At 39.2% G+C, this 20,200-nt stretch overlaps 1 protein-coding gene across 1 annotated transcript; it reads left to right on the top strand.

The window, feature by feature from the left end:
* Positions 1-17,081: 17,081 nt before the first annotated feature.
* Positions 17,082-19,077, top strand: LOC133735637 (protein GAST1). Its single transcript, XM_062163035.1, has 5 exons — positions 17,082-17,387; positions 17,734-17,802; positions 17,900-17,933; positions 18,027-18,249; positions 18,945-19,077. Exons 1-4 carry the CDS (start codon positions 17,319-17,321, stop codon positions 18,206-18,208), a joined length of 354 nt encoding a protein of 117 aa, XP_062019019.1. The 5' UTR covers positions 17,082-17,318; the 3' UTR covers positions 18,209-18,249; positions 18,945-19,077.
* The last annotated feature ends 1,123 nt before the right edge of the window (positions 19,078-20,200 follow it).

Consider the following 20,200-nt stretch of genomic DNA (forward strand, 5'->3'; position numbering starts at 1 on the left):
GAACCAATTCATCTTAATAAGAAAACCCAATATTTTTCATGATTCAAAATTCAACCAAGCTACTGACACTTGACATGAATTAACTCCAGCTTTGATTTCTATGCGAACTGATTATAATCAATTCAAAAACTGAGACGGAGACGGAGGGTGCCGGATCGGGTTTGAGGAGCGGACCGTCGTCCTTTGCGGAGGAGCTCTGACTCCATAGTTTAATCCAATTGTTGTTTGTGCTAGGAGTTTGGGACTTTGGGGGATTGGAGGGAATTTGGTCTGAGGGTGGCGGAGAGGAGTTTGTCGGAAGAGGAAGTGAGGAAGATTGAGGAGGTGAGAGCTAGAAGAAGAAGAGATAAGACAGGAAAAAAAAATGAGGGTACAATAGACATTTTGACGCGGAAGGATTGCCACGTCAGCGACTTAACAGAGCTTTTGGATGGAGAGTAACATAAGAGCAGATGCACCGGAAGGGTAATTGGGTGACCAATTACTCACAAAGTCTAGATTAATAGATGCACCGGTCCAGAATTAGTCGACCAATTGATGGGGCCCACGCAATCAGGAAATTGGGAGACCAATTCTCGGTCACTCTCTAGGTCGGGCAATTGGTAAGGCCCAAAGTGAAATAGTGGGTCCATTGTCCAAAAATTGGCTTTAATTTCGAAAAAAAATTGCTTGAGAGAGTCAAACCCTCTACCCATGAGACATGTAGAGAATAAAGCCTTCAAACCATTGAGACAAACATTCGAACTGATCAATGTTTCAACAATAAAATATTTATTTATGCCAATTAAATATTGTTACTTATTTACCATTCAAATTATCATAAATATTTTGTCATTATTAAATGGATGTATTAATTAGTGTACCATTGTTATCATTTAAAAATAACTAATAAAATCAAATTGTAAGCTTAATTTCGTTCATAAATAAATAAATTGATTAATTAATATTGGATTGGCAGGCAAATTGCCTTCTATTGGTGCATTGTGTAAACCAAAGGCAACTGTCGATTTTAGATGAATAGTGGATTGGCAGTACCAATTTAGTTGGCAAATCAGCAATTGCCCTTGGTTCATGGGTGCATTTGCTCTAATAGATCTATTGGTCCAAAATTGAGAGTACAAGGATTCAACATGTGAAATTAGAAGGACAGAGACTGAAGTGTTTTTTCATTAAAAGTTCAGGGACAAAACAGTTTTTAATCATGTATTAAAGATACAACTATTTGAACCCAACAAATATCGTAATACCCAGCATTTAAAAAAAGAGATGCGGCTTTGCCATCCTATCATTTTTTTTGTTCACCCTACTTGTTTATTACACCTTACTTTTTAATTTCAATATTAGATTTACTTCTTTAACTCTTTTTTTTTTTTTTTGGAAATACCCTTTTATGACATACCCAATTAAAAAATAATTTTTTTTAAAGATAATCTCTCATTTAATTTATATCTCTAAAAAACTAAAATATATTAAAATTTCCTAACAAAATCATAATCTGATTTACTTTTTTTTTTTTTTTTAATTTCTCTTTCAATTTCAATGTTCGTCTATTTTAATCCATATCAAAATATTTGAATGTTAACAACTGTGAGCCATCAAGTGCAGAGGAACAAAAAAAAAAAATCTTGAGAGGTGGAGAGCAATGCTAGGGTTTCTTTGCGACGTTCTAACAATTTTGGGCTAAAAGGATGGATTTTCTGATCTCTCTGTCCACTTTATAGATGATGACGACGGTGGAAAGTTTCTTCGTTGCCTAAAGGTTGTGTTAATAGGAACGGGATTGCTCCTTGTTCCTCTGGTTGTCGGTGAGATCTCAGAATTTCGGTTTTGTATTTTAAATAGGAACAATAATTTTGAGCTACTTTTCCTTGGAATTTTTCTTATTTTAAAGTCTTTTAGATTTCAATTTTTTTTTAAAGTTTTGGTTTTTCAAAATTTGTCTTTCGAGCTGGTAGGATTAAAGTAGAGCTAGTTAGGAATTCGTAGGAATTTTCGAAGGATTTTTCAAACACCTGAGCTATTTTTAATGATATTTGGAAGTTGGAGTTATTCAAGAATTAATTAAAGGGAAATTGATAAAAGAGGTCATTTTGAAGTGTCTTATGATAATTCAGGTAACACAAATTACTCCATGATAATTAAGGTCACCTCTTAACAACTTGCCACTAAAATTAAACGTAATTACTAAAGATCCCACCGGTAGCTCTCTCTCCCTCTCGTTATCCTAGCACGTTTGAACCCTTCTCTCGACCCTTACTAATATCTCTCTCTCTCTCTCTCTCTCTCAATTTGATAGTGCGATTGCAATCGTGGCGATCTGAGTCGCCGTTTCTGAATTCGTTGGGGTTTGATCAGACTAGGAGTTTACGACATAGCGGCAGCGACGGAGGAGGAGTCTAGGTTAGGGTTTCAGTTTTCCGGAGTTATTTGCTCGAAATCGGTGACAATGGCGCCGAGGCTCGGCTCAGGCGACGCATCCCGCTTCAAGTTCCTTCTCTTTCTGGTCGAGATTTACGACCTCATCACCGTGCTCATCCACTCGATTATTCCTTAATCTCGCTGTGAGATTGACGCTTTGGTTTTCAGATCAATGCATGATAGATTTTCGATTCATGCTTTTCATGATTCAGCAAATTTTTTCGCGATTATAAATAGTGGTGAGAGGAATGAACGACGGAGGACAGGGGCTCGCGGCTTCGGCGACGACTGGAGCGGCTTCGGCCCCGCTCGACTGGAAGTTTTCTTAGTTTTTGGAGAACAGACCGCCGACGAGGAAGTTCAAGAAGGTACTTTTCTCGATTCTTCCCTTTCGTTTTCAGTTGAGTTAGGGATTTCATTGTTGCTCGTCATTATCATTCTCCTGTGGAGGCTTCCACTTTCAAACTGGCATCGCATCACAAAAGACTAGAAGAAAGACATTCTATCGGTTATCCATATATTTGAATCATTTTTGTTTTTGAAAGCCATCTCTTCTCGCCTGGGACCTTGATCTTCTCTCTACTTGCAAGCTTGTTGATGACAGATTTCCCTAGTAGTTAATAAAATCAATTCAGTTCATAAACAAAAACAAGTTGCTGAATCTAAATACCAAGCAAAGAAATCATCAAAGACAATTCTCAGATCTGAGACAAGAGATATATGAATGATAAGAAAAACAATATCGAAAAAGCATGTACTGTAAAATAGTTTCTTTTGCTTGGAAACAGGAAATCAAATTCAACTAATTATACCAATGACGAAGGAGATCAACCACGAGCAGTAGCCATGGCAGGGGCGGTGGCAGCGGCAACATTGGAGGCGGCGCCGTTGAGGAATGATAGGAATCTGGTGGAGGCAAAAGTATCTTCATGAATGATGACCAAGAACAGATCCAAGAATGGACCCTCTGGAACCCTAATGGCACCGCCAACGATGACCACGGTGACTCTGACAAGAGAGTGGAGATGAGGATGGATCCGGCGAAGGTGAGGAAGACAACGAGGGGATGATCGGAGTGGCGGAAAACGTAGATTTTGGGGTGGAGCAGAGTGATCGGCGAGCTCGGCCCAGGGGCGGCACTGGGAGAGGCCGTTGCGAACAATGTCTGTGATGTGGTTAATGAAGGCGCAAAAGACCGGGGTGGCTATCGGAGGCTAGAGAGTGGAGGAGGAGGTTGAGTTTGGGGTCGGGAAGGAGGAAGTGAGAAAAATATTCTAAGTGTGAAACTTAAGATTTTGGGGTCGACTCTCTCGGCACTTCAGATTTCGCCGGAGAGAAGGAGGACGAAGAGCTCAAGTTTAGGGAGGAGGAGCTTGAGTCTGGGTTCAGAATGGAGGTCGAGTCTAGAGTTTGTGTGAGAGTTTTGGGGTCGGCTCTAATTTTTTTTTTTCTAAGTGTGAAAGTTTTAAGTTTTAAAACCCGTCTTCTTCAAATTACTTAAACACGCTTCACGAAAAATAGGTTCCCGCAAATTTTAAGACAAAAATTATAACACCGATCATTTTAAGAACTGATGTTAATAATATATATATATATATATATATATATATATATATATATTTTGGTCGAAGATGTTAATAATATATATTGAAATCGGTATTTTTCTAAAACGATGTTAACTTACTTTTTTACATTGTGTGCCAGTCTGATCGATTTAAATGACGTGATGTCTCTAGTAGCGATAACACTCACAATTTTCACTTCATCCCCACTATCCATATTTTCTTCCACATATGCAGTATCCATTTCATTAATTCTCAACACTTTCCTGAACAATTATTCAGTTTGTATACCATACCTCACATCAACACAGGAAATAAAATATTGCATGTTCATAACAAATGCATAAGTAGTAAAAGTGCTCAAAGCAAGTCTAAACTAAAAAAATGCATAATCTTACGCTCAATATGAGATATCCATTCCTTAGAATATTCTTGTTGTTTCTATATAAGAAAATTAAGCAAGTGCAAAGATATACATTCACTAAGAAATGGACTTACAAACCCATTCCAGCTGTCAACCCATTATCAACAAACATCAACAAGCAAAAAACAAACACATATTAACCTACCACAGATGAAATTCAAAGCATATATTATCCAAAGCAACCGCATATTAACCTACTACGATCCATATATGCAACGGATACGTACAAGTATGGTAACACTTCCGATTAATCGCAACAATTACTCTATCATAAATCCTATAAAAGGAAAACCACATAAACAAATAATCCAAAATGAAAAACGAATTGCAGAGATTGAAATCAAAACCCTAATAAAGAATACACACTAGTCGCGAGCATCGACAAGAAGAATCCATCATACCTTGCAAAGCAAAAAAAAAAAAAAAAATCACAATTCGAAATCAGAAACCTGGCACAGTTTACCTAGGTGGAGCAAGAAGAAAGATACTAACCACTTGAAATCGACACCTCTAATGGCCATGCAGGTCGAGCTATGCACGAATGGCTGCGAGTGAGATACAAGATCCGACGATACTCATTTGAGGAAGGAAATGCTTGAATCGGACACCAATCTTTCATGGACGGAGAGAGGTTTCGGAGAGAACAGAGGTCGCTAGGAAAAGAGAGAGGCAATGAGGTCCTGAGCTCAAGGTCCCTAGCTCAAGAACTTAGTCGAGAGAGAGGGATTTCTTTTTTGTTTTTCTTTTTTCAAATAGGATCTTTTGTTATCAAGAGAGAAAATGATTTAATACTTCAATCAAAACTAAATTTAGTACTTTATAACCATTTACGGCATGCTAGAAAAGTAAGCCATAAAAGATTAGTAAAACAACTTATTTACGGCACACAATTGTGCACGCTATTAATGAATAACTAAATTTACGGCACACATAAGATGCACGCTGTGAATTACCCGAATAAAAACATTCCGATGGCACACATCACATTCTGACGGCACATATAAGATGTGCGCCATAAATGTCAGTATTTTACAGCGCATGTTAAATGTGTGCCATAAAAGACCAATTTTGCTATATTGATTTTTTTTTTTAATAAAAAGAAAAAAGTTTTTTAACCTAATAAAGGTCTACAAGTCTATAGCTACTATTAGGAAAAATGTCCATTTACTCAAATTTGAGCTACACTAACCCCACTTACCCAATAAGTTACATTTTTTTTGCCCTAATACCGAAATAAGTATTTTTTTTATTGTTTTTTGTTTACTTTTGAGACAATTTTTCCCTCCATCCCTTTGTCACTTAGAGAGAAAAAAGTCGTCGGAGACTTCAACGGAGTCCGATCACCGGTCGCCAGAGTCCGGTCACCTATCGCCGGATTCCGATCACCGGTCGTCGAACGCCGGAAATCTCGCCAGAGGCCACCGGATGTGCCCAAAAAGATCGCCGGAGATTTCATAGGTCACCGCAGAATATTATTGCCCCCCCCCCCCCCCCCCCCCCCCCAATAAAAAGTTTATTATCCACCAATAAAATGTTTATTGAGGGTCAATAATTAGTAAAAAAAATGAAGTTGTTCTTAATTTTGAAAGTTTTGGGAGATTTATTGACTTCCTAATAAATAGTAATTTATTGACTCCCAATAAAAATTATTATTACCCCGCAATAAAAACATTATTGCCCTGCAATAAAAATATTATTGCCCCGCAATAAAATAAATTTAACCAAATCCCAAACAAAAATTGCATGTTATACACCATTTACCAAATTTGACAACATAGAAATCCCATGTTATACTCACTTTTGGCACTGATATAATAGTACTCACTTTAGGCACAGATACTCCATATGCGCGTGCGCACACACACACACACATACACACACACACACACATATATATATATACACACACTAGCAGAGCCCACCCACTATGTGTGTAGAGAGAAGTTAAAGGTAGTGAGAAAACTTTTCGTACAACTACCACATTTTCTGCTATTTTTATTCTTTTATTTTTTATTTTACAATTTACTATATTATCCCTATTGATTAATTATATTTCATAGTTTTTTAATATATAAGGGTTTAATTGGTAAAAAATTTCAGTTCTGGAGAGCAAGCTGTGATGCCCCGGAAATTCGTATTTACTTTCCGAGGATTTTCCGGAATTTAAATTGTGGGTATCGGACGGTTTCGTGGCTCGTGGACGGAGCGGAAGTGTTTCGGACGAAATTTTATTCGAAAAGTATGACTTTAGGGGGGTTGCTAAGGTTGACTTTTGATACATTGAGATTCTCAGAAAACGTCATTCACGAAAGTTGTAGAGCACGTCGATACGAGTTCGTGGACATGCGGAACGCGAGAATCGGAGTTCGTATGGAGAAGTTATGGGCTTCGGAAAAACTTTCCATTTTGGTATAAAATGACAAAAAATTCCGGAAATTGCAAAAGAGCCCAGATTTCCCAAAATGGAAACCCGAGCTCGGTCACTTCTCTCCCGAGCCTGCGTCGCACCTTCCACTTCGCCGGCTTCATTCTTCCTCTTCCGGCCACCATAGGACTCGATCCAAGGTGGGTTATGTTCGCCTTGCTGCCCTCTACACGTCTGTGGAAGCAATCGAGGGTGGGTCGAGCTGCAGCTCGTGCTACAACGTCGAGAAAAACCCGAGAAAAGGTCGGAATCGCCTCTATTCGCCGATCTTCGTTCTCCCAGCTCCGGCCACCTTTGGCGGTGGTTCCAAAAGGGATTCTGCACTTCAAGGGACGTAGATCATTTCCCCCAAGGTGGCTTGCATCGATTTCATTTGTGGAGATCGAATTGGAGCGAATTCAAAACTAGGGTTCATCGGATCCATCGGCTTCTAAGGTAAAATTCGATCGATTGGTTCATATTTGGACGTTGGTGTAGTTATGAAAGTTGAAATTGGGGTTGAGATGAAGAACTTTGGTGCTGGGAGTTTTGTCAAATTCTGACTTTGGGCCGGCGGCGGCGCCGCCACTGTGGTGGTGTTTTCCGGTGGTTTCTGGCCACCTCAGGAATAGTTTCTGTTCCTGATTTCGATCTACTCGTCGATACGAGCATTTCGATATATTGTTTGTAATTTTTGGAGATCGTATGAGAATGTTGTGATTTTTACGGTTTCGGACCGTTCGATGCTTCGATCTGTGAGGATTCGAGCATCCGATCAACTTGTGGTTTTGGCATATCGATCGTAGAAGTATTCCGGAGACTTGGGAGGTCTCGGATGTGGTTTCGCCTCGATTGGCGTCACTTTGGGGATTTTAGTTCAAAAAAAGGGTTTCAGACTTAAATCGTTTGTGAATTGGTACTAAGTGGAAACCGATTGTGATTAGGTACTTGACGAAGTATCCTTGGACGGTTGTCTTGTGGTGCAGCTGCTTTGTTCTATATTGAAGACGCAGCGGGAAATTCAAGGTGAGTAAATCTCACGATATTTGTTATGAGCCTAATTACCATATTGTCTTGGAGTTATGGGATTAACTGTGACTATAGTGGTATTAGTGGCATTCCCGAGTGGATGACCATGTATATATATATTTGCGTGATATATATATGTATTGGTGGAATATGTGTGATGAGTTGGATGATCACAGATGGTGACGGATCACAGATGGTGATCGATATGGAGTCACAGATGGTGACGGATCACAGATGGTGATCGATATTGAGTCACAGATGGTGAAGAATCACAGATGGTGATCGATATTGAGTCACAGATGGTGACGGATCACAGATGGAGATCGATATTGAGTCACAGATGGTGACGGATCACAGATGGAGATCGATATTGACGGATCACAGATGGTGATCGATATTGAGTCACAGATGGTGAAGAATCACAGATGGTGATCGATATGGAGTCACAGATGGTGACGGATCACAGATGGTGATAGATATTGACGGATCACAGATGGTGATCGATATTGAGTCACAGATGGTGAAGAATCACAGATGGTGATCGATATGGAGTCACAGATGGTGACAGATCACAGATGGTGATAGATATTGACAGATCACAGATGGTGATCGATATTGAGTCACAGATGGTGAAGAATCACAGATGGTGATCGATATTGAGTCACAGATGGTGACGGATCACAGATGGTGATCGATATTGACGGATCACAGATAGTGATCGATATTGAGTCACAGATGGTGAAGGATCACAGATGGTGATCGATATTGAGTTACAGATGGTAACGGATCACAGATGGTGATCGATATTTAGTCACTGATGGTGATCGATATTGAGTCACAGATGGTGAAGAATCACAGATGGTGATCGATATTGAGTCACAGATGGTGACGGATCACAGATGGTGATCGATATTGACGGATCACAGATGGTGATCGATATTGAGTCACAGATGGTGAAGAATCACAGATGGTGATCGATATGGAGTCACAGATGGTGACGGATCACAGATGGTGATAGATATTGACAGATCACAGATGGTGATCGATATTGAGTCACAGATAGTGAAGAATCACAGATGGTGATCGATATTGAGTCACAGATGGTGAAGGATCACAGATGGTGATCGATATTGAGTTACAGATGGTAACGGATCACAGATGGTGATCGATATTTAGTCACTGATGGTGACAGATCCAGGTAGGTGATTGAGACTTGGTCATAGATGGTGAATTGGATTAGGTTACAGATGGTGATCGTAATCGGTGCAACATTTTGAGTCTAGTATGCTTGTCTTAATGTGACTTCCTGAACTAAATTGCACGCAGGGGTTACTATGAATTGTTTTGCTTGTTTTGTTGTGACTTCCTGAACTAAATTGCACGCAGGGGTTACTATGAATTGTTTTGCTTGTTTTGCTGTGACTTCCTGAACTAAATTGCACGCAGGGGTTACTATGACTTGTTTTGCTTGTTTTGCTGTGACTTCCTGAACTAAATTGCACGCAGGGGTTACTATGAGTTGTTTTGCTTGTTTTGCTGTGACTTCCTGAACTAAATTGCACGCAGGGGTTACTATGATTTGTTTTGATTGATCTTGAAGGTCATAGTGATGACGATTGTACTCTGTGTGAGGATAGGAAGGTGATTTATTGTTTTCACCCTTAATGTCATGTTGATGACAAGGACTTCCGGTGGGAAGGAAATGAGTGCGATCTGTGTGGCTCGCCGTTTGTGAGCTAAGGGATTTCCAAACACTACCTGAGGGGGTTTTGTTTGACTGGAATTTGTGTAATTGGATGCTAGGTTGGGAATCTGAGCATGTGATTTGGTTACGATGTGACCTACGTAAGCATGTTGTGGAAGATTTTGGAACAGATGGTTCCAATTGGAACAGATTTTGGAATAGATGGTTCCAATCGTTGTTAGGTTGAGGTGACTTAAGAATGTGTTTTGCTTTGTGGTTTTGAGTTTACTCATACGAGCTTCATAAGCTTACCGGGTTTGTTGTGTGGCAACCCGGTGCACTATTCAATGGAATTGTGTAGGGGTAAATTCTGCAGGTCAGGGTAATCGTGGCTGAAGCTGAGGTGGCGTGCTGGCAGCATTACGGGTAGGAAGCAGATTTTGTTGGCTTTGCCATTTTTATGACTTCCGTTATGTAGCAAAACTCTGAGGAGCATTTACGTTTTATTTTGTGATGGCAATTTAATTCGTAAGCTTATGTAATATATGACTCTACAGAGCGGGTCAATATTGACATAGTAGGTTCAGGGCATCAATATGTGTGCAGTTAAAAGGAGAAAAAGTTTCCAGGTATTTTGTATTGATGACTGAACGTTCACGCATGTATAATTATGGGGTTATATATCGATTTTTATTTGTGTTAAAAATCAGGGGCGTGACACAAGCTCTGTTCTCTTAATAATAGTATAGATATGTGTTCATGAGTAGTAATTACAAATAATGGATGGAGTTTGTCTATGTTCGCGTACTTGGCACGGGGATGCTCAGAGTGACTTTTGAATATGTCATTAACCATCTTCTTCACAACTGTGTGGCAGTGGAACTGAAAACTCGGTGCTCTCTCTACTATCTAGCTGCTCCCTTATCATGATCATATATATCGAGAAAGTCGTTGATGTTGTAGATCAAGATTGAGAGGGAATGAGAGGAGTGGGTCTCTGGGTTTGAGATTCGAATACAAAAACTTAAATAAGACCCGACTCGACCCGATTCGATCTAGCAATCACGAGGTCACCGCTCTTGAGATCGATATCGGCGGCGCCGAGATCGCCGGGACTTACCACCGCCACCGTTGCTATCTTCAACCAACTCGCCTGTAATTCCGGTGAAGTAAAGACGACGACGACGCCATGCTGGTCATCGAGACCTTTCAGAGAGTGAGGGGAGGAGGGGGCTTGAGAGAGAGAGATAGAGAGAGAGTGTTTGAGAGGAGTCGAGAGAGAGAGAGTATGAGAGTGTAGTTTGTTAATTAAAATGAGGGCAAAACTGTCATTGATGTTTAAATTGGGTAAATGGGATTAAAAACTTCTTAGTGGAGTAAGTGGACAATTTTTAGGCTCAAATTTTGTAAATTGTCAATATCCCTAGCTATTATTGAAGCTAGCAACACTCTCCCCCCACTCACTCTCCCTTCTTTTTGTTTTTTTGAAAGGCGCTCTCCCTTCTTTTTGTCAAGAAGTTTGCTGGACATGAAATAGTTTAAGTGACAGTCATAAAATATTTTTCCATTTTTCTATTAATAGCTAACGGCAATCCTTTTCTCTTTGTCTATTATTAATAAATTTTCTTACGTATTGTGCTTCAAGATTGATGTATTATATACTCACTAGTGCTAATTGAATGACATATCTCCCTATAAAATATAGAAACAAAAGGTCTAGTAGATCTAATAGACCATATAGCTAATCATATAAAGCAGACAATTAAGTTTACAATGTTGCAATATAGAACTATAAATTTCATTGCATTGCATACAAAACTTGCTCAAATTTGAAAGATAATATTTGAAAATTGTATTATATAGCTCCTTTCTTATTTAACAAAAAAAAAAAGACCTTCACATTACATTTTTGGATGGGAAAAAGATGCGAACCATACCCGACCTTCTTTCCATTAGTAACTTTGGTACCTCAACTTTAAAAAATGTCAAATTAGTACCTGACGTTCACTCTCCGACCCAACATAAGTACCTGGAACCCATTTGGCCGTTGTCACGGTGTTTGTCACGTGGAATATATTGAAGGATATTTTTGTCTATTTGTATCTTAATTAATTTTTTTTTTCTCAAGCATTTTTTTCCACTATCTCTCTCTCTATCTGCAACTCCCTCTCCATACTTCCCAAACATCCTAAATTTCCGGGATCACTCTCACAATCTGCAACTCCCAGACTCACATGATTCAAGAAGAAGAAAAGCTCAAAATTAATGGGTTTCAATGGGTCTCAACTTGCTTCTCTTAATGGCCATGGTGGCCACCAACATTCTCTCTCTCCACCTCTCCTCCACCATCCAATTCCCCAAACAAGCCAGCCCTCCCAAAAACCCAGTTCTTGATCACCTCCTCCACTCCATACGCGCCACCATCAACCACCTCACGCGCATCTTCCTCCTCCAGCCTCAAACCCTCCTCGGATCTCCTGTTCTACTCCCATCTCTCCCCAATAGCCTTGTCACGCCCCAATTTTTAAACACAAATAAAAATCAATATATAATCCCATAATTATACTTGCGTGATGGTTCAGCCATCAATACAAATACTTGGAAAACTTTTTCCTTTTAACCCAAGTACATATTGATGCCCTGAACCCACAACGTCAATATATACTCGCTCCGCAGAGTCATATATTACACAAGGTTACGAATGAAATTGCCACAACAAAATAAACGTAAATGCTCCTTAGAGCTTACTACATAGCGGAAGTCATAACAATGGCAAAGCCAACAAAATTTGCTTCCTACCCGTTCTGCAGCCAACAAGCTACCTCAGCTTCATCTATGATTACCCTGACCTGCAAGATTAACCCTACACCATTGAATAGTGTACCGAGTTTCCACACAACAAACCCGGTAAGCTTATGAAAGCTTGTATGAGTAACTCATGAACATCAATCAACTTAAGGAAGCAACGCAACCATGATTCCTTCCAACATTCCATGTCCTGTCCACCGAAGGGACAACATAAGTCACCGCGGTGACAACGTACTATTTGCTAACTCAATAATCAATAAGCAAATCAAGTCTCATCTAGACAATAAAAGAAACAATACTCTTGAGACTCTCTTTTAAACTACACACTTATGAGTCTCCAGCAACTGCGATCGTTACCCCCATAAGCTATAATGGCAGACAGACTAGAGCGCTAACTGATCATAACCAATCACCCGGCCAAAGGCGTGGTTCCCGATTTCTTGCCTTGGTCACCATCTGTGACACATAATTTTCAGACCCCATCTGGTCTTCGAATCAAACGTTAAGTAAGTCGCACCTGACCTAAAAACATTACATAAATCTACTAAAAGATTTCCCCATCCCTGCTCACCATCGATCTATGACTCTTGGTACAAAGACCAATACATTTAAAATAAGTCACGCTTGACTAAAAAATGTAACATCAAACTCAACACTTTTCAAACAATAGAAAACATCTTTTTCCACAATATTGTTTCCCAAAAAGTCGCCTTCAACAATAATATGAACACAATCATGCATATTGTTTCATCACACACACACACATAGTCATTTGCTCAGGAATGCTTACTAATACCAACTATAGTTTGCAGTTAAATGAATAACGCCCAAAACAATAATGGTAACTCCGTTCGTAAATGAACATTGTGAGATTACTCATCTCTGAATCCTGTTTTGTCTTCTATACAGAACAAAGCAGCATAACCACAAAATATCCGTCCATGAGTACTTCGTCAAGTACCTAATCACATATGGTCTCAACTTAGTATATGAATCACAAGCGATTTAAGTCCGAAACCCCCATTTTGAACTAAAATCCCCAAAAGTGACGCCAATCGAGGCGAACCACATCCAAGATCACCCAAAGTCTTCGGAACACTTCCACGATCGATATGTCAAAACCACAAGTCGATCAAAAGCTCGAATCCTCACAGATCGAATAATCGAACAGTTCGAAACAGTAAAAATCATAACATATTCATACGATCATCAAAAATTACATATTATATATCAAAACGCTCGTATGGACGAGTAAATGATATATAAAACCAAAAACTGTCCCTTACATGGCCGGAACACCGCCACAGTTGGTGGCACAATCACCACGATCACCGCCGGCCAAAACTTAAAACCATCTTAATCAAACCGTCCAAAATGTCAAGATTACCAAGTATAGCAACTTTAATACCTGAAGTTTGAACCAATTCAGCCTAGATCGGCCAAAATCAAGCCCACAAGCCGAGATTACACTGTTCACTCTGAGTTGAACCAATTCCAACGTGAATCGATCAAAACTACCACTGTGGGTCGAAGGAGGAGGCTTCTGCGAGATTAACAAGCTTGGTTTGAAGCCCCGCCGTCGCCGAAGATCGGAGAACCGATCTGGTCCGACTGCACTTGATTACGCCACCTTGCAGCGCCGCCGTGAGTGAGAATCGACGCTAGAGGATGCCACAGGGAGGAGCGCACGGTGGAGGCGAAGAGGTCTGTCCAGGTTTCAAGGCCGGAGGACGCCGGAGTTGGAAATGGTGGTCGGGTCGGAACTGCCGGTCAGGGTCGGGTCGCGTGGCTGAAGAGAGAGAACAGAGCTTTTCAATTTTCTGGAAAAGAAAACTCCTCAAAATGAAAATAGTAACTTCCGAAAATGGAAAGTTCTATTTATAGTGGTTTCCGAAAATATCTGAAACTTCCGCAGACCATAACTTTCGCGTTCCACATGTTCATGAACACGTATCAACGTGCTCTACGACTTTCGTGAAGAAGTTTTTAGAGAATCTCAACGTATAAAAAGTCAAACTTCATACCCCTCTAAATCCTCACTTTTCGAATAAATATTCGTCCGAAAATAATTCCACTTCACAATAACATACGAATCAAGCAAAACACTCATAATTCACATAACTGGTCCATTATTGATTGCAATAATTAAATAACGAAAATCCAGGTCATCACAAGCCTTCTCCTGCCACAACCACCCTGACCTCGTCAACAAGTACATGGAAGGTATACAAATCAAAACAAGTCCCTGGGATTTAATGCGTTTTGCTGAAACAAATGCGAACTTTGAGTACCTCTAATTTTTAGATCAGACGAGAAGTTTCGAGCTTCTTCGATCCGGATCGACGACCTGGTGACTGGGTCCGACTGGAACTCCGCCTTCCGGCCACTTCACGGCGGCGGACCAGCCCAGATCGAACTCTCTTCTCGTCCTCGTCCTCCTGGTCGTCTTGGATCATCCATATGTCAAACGAGGAAGGAATCGAAGCCCGAAATCTTCGGTTTTTTTCGATGAAGTCTCAGCTTTTTCCTGCAATCTTCGGAGCTGTTTGAGGTATGGAAATTCATAGAGTATGTCGCTGTAGTCAACGAGGACCTGAAATCTCTATTAGCTCCGACTGAGTTGTAATCGATTGTCAAAGGTAAATCTAAGTTCTTGGATTGAAATTATCTTTTTCAAGATTTCTTGTCGAAAGTTTGGTTGGATGGAAATTGATTGGAAAATTGAATTTAAAAAAAAAAAAAAAGAGTACCTCTAATTTCGTGTAAGAAGGCCAAGCAGGAATTGGATTATAGTCCTAGAAGCTTGAAGGAAGGAATATAGCCCTAGAATCTGCAAGTTGATCTGGGGAGTGTGAAGAAGAAGATAAGAAAGATCGGAGAGAGAGGAAAAAATGCTTAAAGAAAAAAAAAAATCGATTAAGATACTAAAAGACGAAAATACCCTTTGAAATATGATAGCTGGCAGTCTCCGTAACGGAGATAAACGGAGTTAATAGTTCCAGGTACTTATGTTGGGTCTCGGGGAGTGAACGTCAAGTACCAATCTGACATTTTTTTAAGTTAAAGTACTAAAGTTACTAATGGAAAGAAGGTCGGGTATGATTCGCATCTTTTACCCTTTTTGGATTGAAAAATAGGCAAGTCTAACTCAAGACCCTTTCCGGTGGAAGCAATGCATATTCGCTTGGTGTAATTGTGTTTATAGCATACGATGACAGTTGTTATAGGGAAGCTATAATCAAACACCTGGAAAATTTCTTTGAAATTGTCATCAGATGCTGCCTACCTATAGCTAGCTAAACGTAGTTCACGAGAGCGATTCTTATCATCACTACCTAACCTGGTAGCTAGATAACACAAATGGTTCATGTAGAGGGCAAAGCTTGCAGCATCGCTGTTTTTCTCTCATTTCCAAGAATATATATATATATATATATTAAGATTAAAGACAGCAAGCTGCATGAGCAAACAAAATTGGTCACGGGTGTTGTTACATATAATGGACGAAACTGAAGAAAACAAAGGGGCTCTTACTGTACTTACAGATTCCCATGGAGAGGAGTAGAGTTGAAGATCAAAGAAGATCGAAGGTCAGAGTTGGATAGATTGATGAGTGAGTGTAGGGCTGGAGGTGGACGTAAGTTAATAGTAAGACATGCATGTGGTGGCTTTGGTTACGTGTACGTTGGGGCAGTAACAGAAAAGAAACCAGTGTAGCTCTAGTAGTTTTAGTTTGCTAGGCAACAAAGACATGTGAGTACGTACTGCATGTGAATGCACATGCATGTAAAATTGTAAATGCCATTCAGTCACTGTCACATAATATAATACCAATCTTCACATGCATGCAAAAGAGCTATATTCACGCTCACTTAATTCGAAAATTGTACTCTACAGTATCCGATGTTGACTCTTGCTTTCAGCTTGTGGTTCCGATGTTGACTCTTGCTTTCAGCTTGTGGTTAATGACTCTTGCAAGTACCCATGCACTGACGGTGCATGGAATACACTCCCTCGTTTTTTGATAAAAATTGGTATGATGTTTCTCTAGTAATTGTTAATTTTATAAGATGCACATGGTACATTAACTATCCAATCTCATAATTACGACTACATCCTACGGTTATTAATGTTTTTTTGCCGAAGACAATATATTAATAAGAATGGTTCTCATTTTAATTTTTAAAAAAATGGTTCTCATATATACCATCAAATTAGAATTGCATATAGTTACACATGCAATTCTCAAAGTGAAGAAAAATTACATATCCTTCAACTAAAATGGTGTATATATTTCAGATAAAAAAAAATGGTGTGATATTTTTGAGAATATAGAGTCACATGAAAAAAATGAGACCTTGCCTATTGGTTTATAAAGGTTTGTTGAGCCGTTCCATCTATTGACAATTGATTTTGCATGTGAACCCCAGATTACTTCATCACAGTATCAGAGTGGGTTATCCCACGTGTGCATGCCTCGCAGCCACATGAGTTCCACGTCACTCAATATAAGTTGTCCACGTTTATGGCTTGAAAATTCACTTAATTTGATATCAACTTCTCATCACATGTGACTAGCTACCTATCTTTTCGCCTCTTTCATCTTTCATCTTGTCTACATCAATCCGACCTCTGACCCATTTATCAACTACAATTCAAGGCGGAAACATTAATACCTAATCTTTCGTGGGTGATAAAGTTTTGTCTTCCTTTTGTGGTTATATATATACATTAGGAAATATGTTGTAGGGCTAAGAGAAGTGGCCTATGCTTTCTGTCCCTTGAATATTGAAGATAATTGATGTCTAGAACCAACATAAAGGACATCCATAGAATTCTCCGAGGGTCAGTCAGATATGTCGACTTCGATCATGATGACCTGTGTATATAAAGGCACTTGACTACCTTGATATCTCTCTCTCGCACACACACACACACACTCTTTCTCTCCCTCCTTACAATTACAGTAGGTACCTTAGATAGATAGCAATGGCAAGGACGCCAAGTCTTGTGACACTCTCCCTTGTTATGCTTCTCGTTTTAACAGGAGAGAACCATGTAAGCAAACGACAATCTCTCTCTCTCTCTCTCTCTCTCTCTCTCTCTCTCTCATCATGATTTAATTTCCATGCATGTTGTTCGAATCCCCTTCATGGCGACCGTGTACACTCAAAGTTTCAATCAGTTTAGTTGAAGACTGTTTCTCAAGGATAGAAAAGAAAGCAAACTGAAATCACATAATACAGTGGTACAGTAGTATGATATATAGTACTATAGAATCCACGGATGCATTATATGCACGACACTTTCGTGCTATATACATAGGGTGTCTGGTTAAAATTCTTAACACTTACTCTTATTTACGTAGTTATTAAATTAACTTTTCCAAAAATTATTGTGGCAGGCGGCTATTAGCAGGAGCATTGAGGCTCCATCACCACAGCCCCAGATAAGCAGCAACAACCAAACCATGGTGGGTGACACAGGCCTTTTTATTCACACTAACTACTGAAAATTCTCTTTAAGCATAATTAACCTCGATCTTGTTTGTCCTCCATCTTCAAATGCAGCATGGAGCCACGGAAGGCAGCCTTGAACCTCATGGTAAGGAACTAATGGATAAGGTAGCTAGTGTGGCATACATATATAATTATATTAGCAGCTAATTAATATTAATGGGTTAATTATTGTGCGTAGAGTGCGGGCCTCGTTGCAGCACGAGATGCTCAAAGACACAATATAAGAAGCCATGTCTGTTTTTCTGCCAAAAGTGTTGCGCCAAGTGCTTGTGCGTTCCTCCCGGCACCTACGGCAACAAGCAATTCTGCCCTTGCTATAACAACTGGAAGACAAAGAGAGGGGGTCCCAAATGCCCTTAATTCAATTAATCCCTTACTTAATTTGTACATGTGTGTAATCTCTCGTATGCAGTGGCGGAACCAGGATTTAACTTCTGGGGGGGTCCAAAATGTATTACAACCGAATTATTATAACATAATTTGAAAGTCAAAAAACCACAGTATAACGATAAAAAAAATTGTATATAAACAACGACTATAATCGAATAAAGTATAAAAGATAATAGAAAAAATTAAAATGGTACAAGGACTTAATTGATGATTTGATCAATGAAATAATAAATAAATATAGATAAATAAGAAAGAGAATCATATTACCGCGAAAAAAAAAAACAAAAAAACCAAAAAAGAGTATCGTGAAACACTATGAATGATGAAATTATACAATACTTCTATTACTTTCTGCAAATTGAGAATTTGAAAGAACTTACCAATTGATTCCGATTAATATAGAGAAGCCATAGAAAACCTAGTTAATGACTTGGGGAATATTTTGATTTTGTTCTCTTATTATATTAATTCTTTATGAAATGATTACTATTATTACCTTTTTGTAACTATAAAAAAACTGATGACCACGTGGGTTGGGGGGTTGAGTACATTACAAATATAACTGGTTTTTGGGGAGGGGGGTCCAGTAGCAGTTTAATTAAGAATGTATATGCTTTAATTAATAACTAATATATAAATATGTATGTGTGTGAAAAGGCTGGGGGGGGTCCGGACCCCGTCAGGCCAAACAGTAGTTCCGCCCCTGCTCGTATGCATGCATAATGTCAATTATATAACACCCCCTTCGTTCCGCAGCCTATTGTGTATTTGATTTTATTTGGCTAATGCTCAGTCTTTGATTAGATGGCAGTAGTAGGATGGTGGAATAAATTATATATATATATATATATATGGACTAAACGGAAACTCGTTGCCTGAAATAACACAAATGTAATAACTGTAAAAATAATACTGGAATAACCATGCTTTTCACCGACCCATGAGCAACTGTAACTTGCTCTGCCTTTCATTTGAAGAACTAAAACTAGACATTCTACCAAAAAGATTAAAAAGACAGCAAATACGATATTAAAGTAAAAAAAATTGATATTTTCTTTTTAACTGAGAAGATTATGAAAACTCCATAATTCATTATCTGAGAGTTTAATGATAATGAGAGTTATCATATAATCAAGTTAAGTTATCCTTAAATAAGTTCACTTTTTTGAACGTCGAAATAGAAATATCATTAGTCTTAGGCTAAAAAGGCAGTTACAGTAGGTCCCTATAAACTAGGGTAAATAGTATCGTCCATTAGTACATTGAAGCTCAATTATTTCAAGAGCCTGCAAGTCAAGAAGAACAAAGGAACAAGAGATTTGGGATTTTCTGATATATTATTTACATTCTCCAAGAACGGAGTATATATACAAGATACATCAAGACCTATTAGGAAACTAATTACAATAGAATAATCCTAATAATATACAATATTCACGATCCTAATTACATGGCATGACTCACGCTAACAGTACTCCCCCTCAAGTTGGTGCATACAGATCACGGATGCCCAACTTGTCAAGTGAGTCACAGAAGGCTTTACTCGAGAGAGCCTTTGTAAGAATATTCGCCAACTGTTCTTTAGTAGGAACAAAGGGAAACATAATGATATGTCCATCCAGCTTCTCTTTAATGAAGTGTCGATCTACCTCCACATGCTTCGTGCGATCATGTTGAACAGGATTGTGAGCAATTTCAATTGCAGCCTTATTATCACAATAAAGGGGTATAACCTTTTTCTGCCTGAACCCCAAATCCCTCAACAAATTTCTCAACCACAACATCTCACACAGTCCTCGGGCCATTCCTCTATACTCTGCTTCTGCAGTACTAGAACGAGCCACCACCTTCCGTTTCTTGCTCTTCCAAGTAACCAAGTTACCACCTACAAACGTGAAGTAGCCTGAAGTAGACCTGCGATCTATAATATTACCTGCCCAGTCCGCGTCTGTGTACCCAGAA

The sequence above is a fragment of the Rosa rugosa genome, chromosome 1 (assembly GCF_958449725.1).
Source record: "Rosa rugosa chromosome 1, drRosRugo1.1, whole genome shotgun sequence".
Taxonomy (NCBI): domain Eukaryota; kingdom Viridiplantae; phylum Streptophyta; class Magnoliopsida; order Rosales; family Rosaceae; genus Rosa; species Rosa rugosa.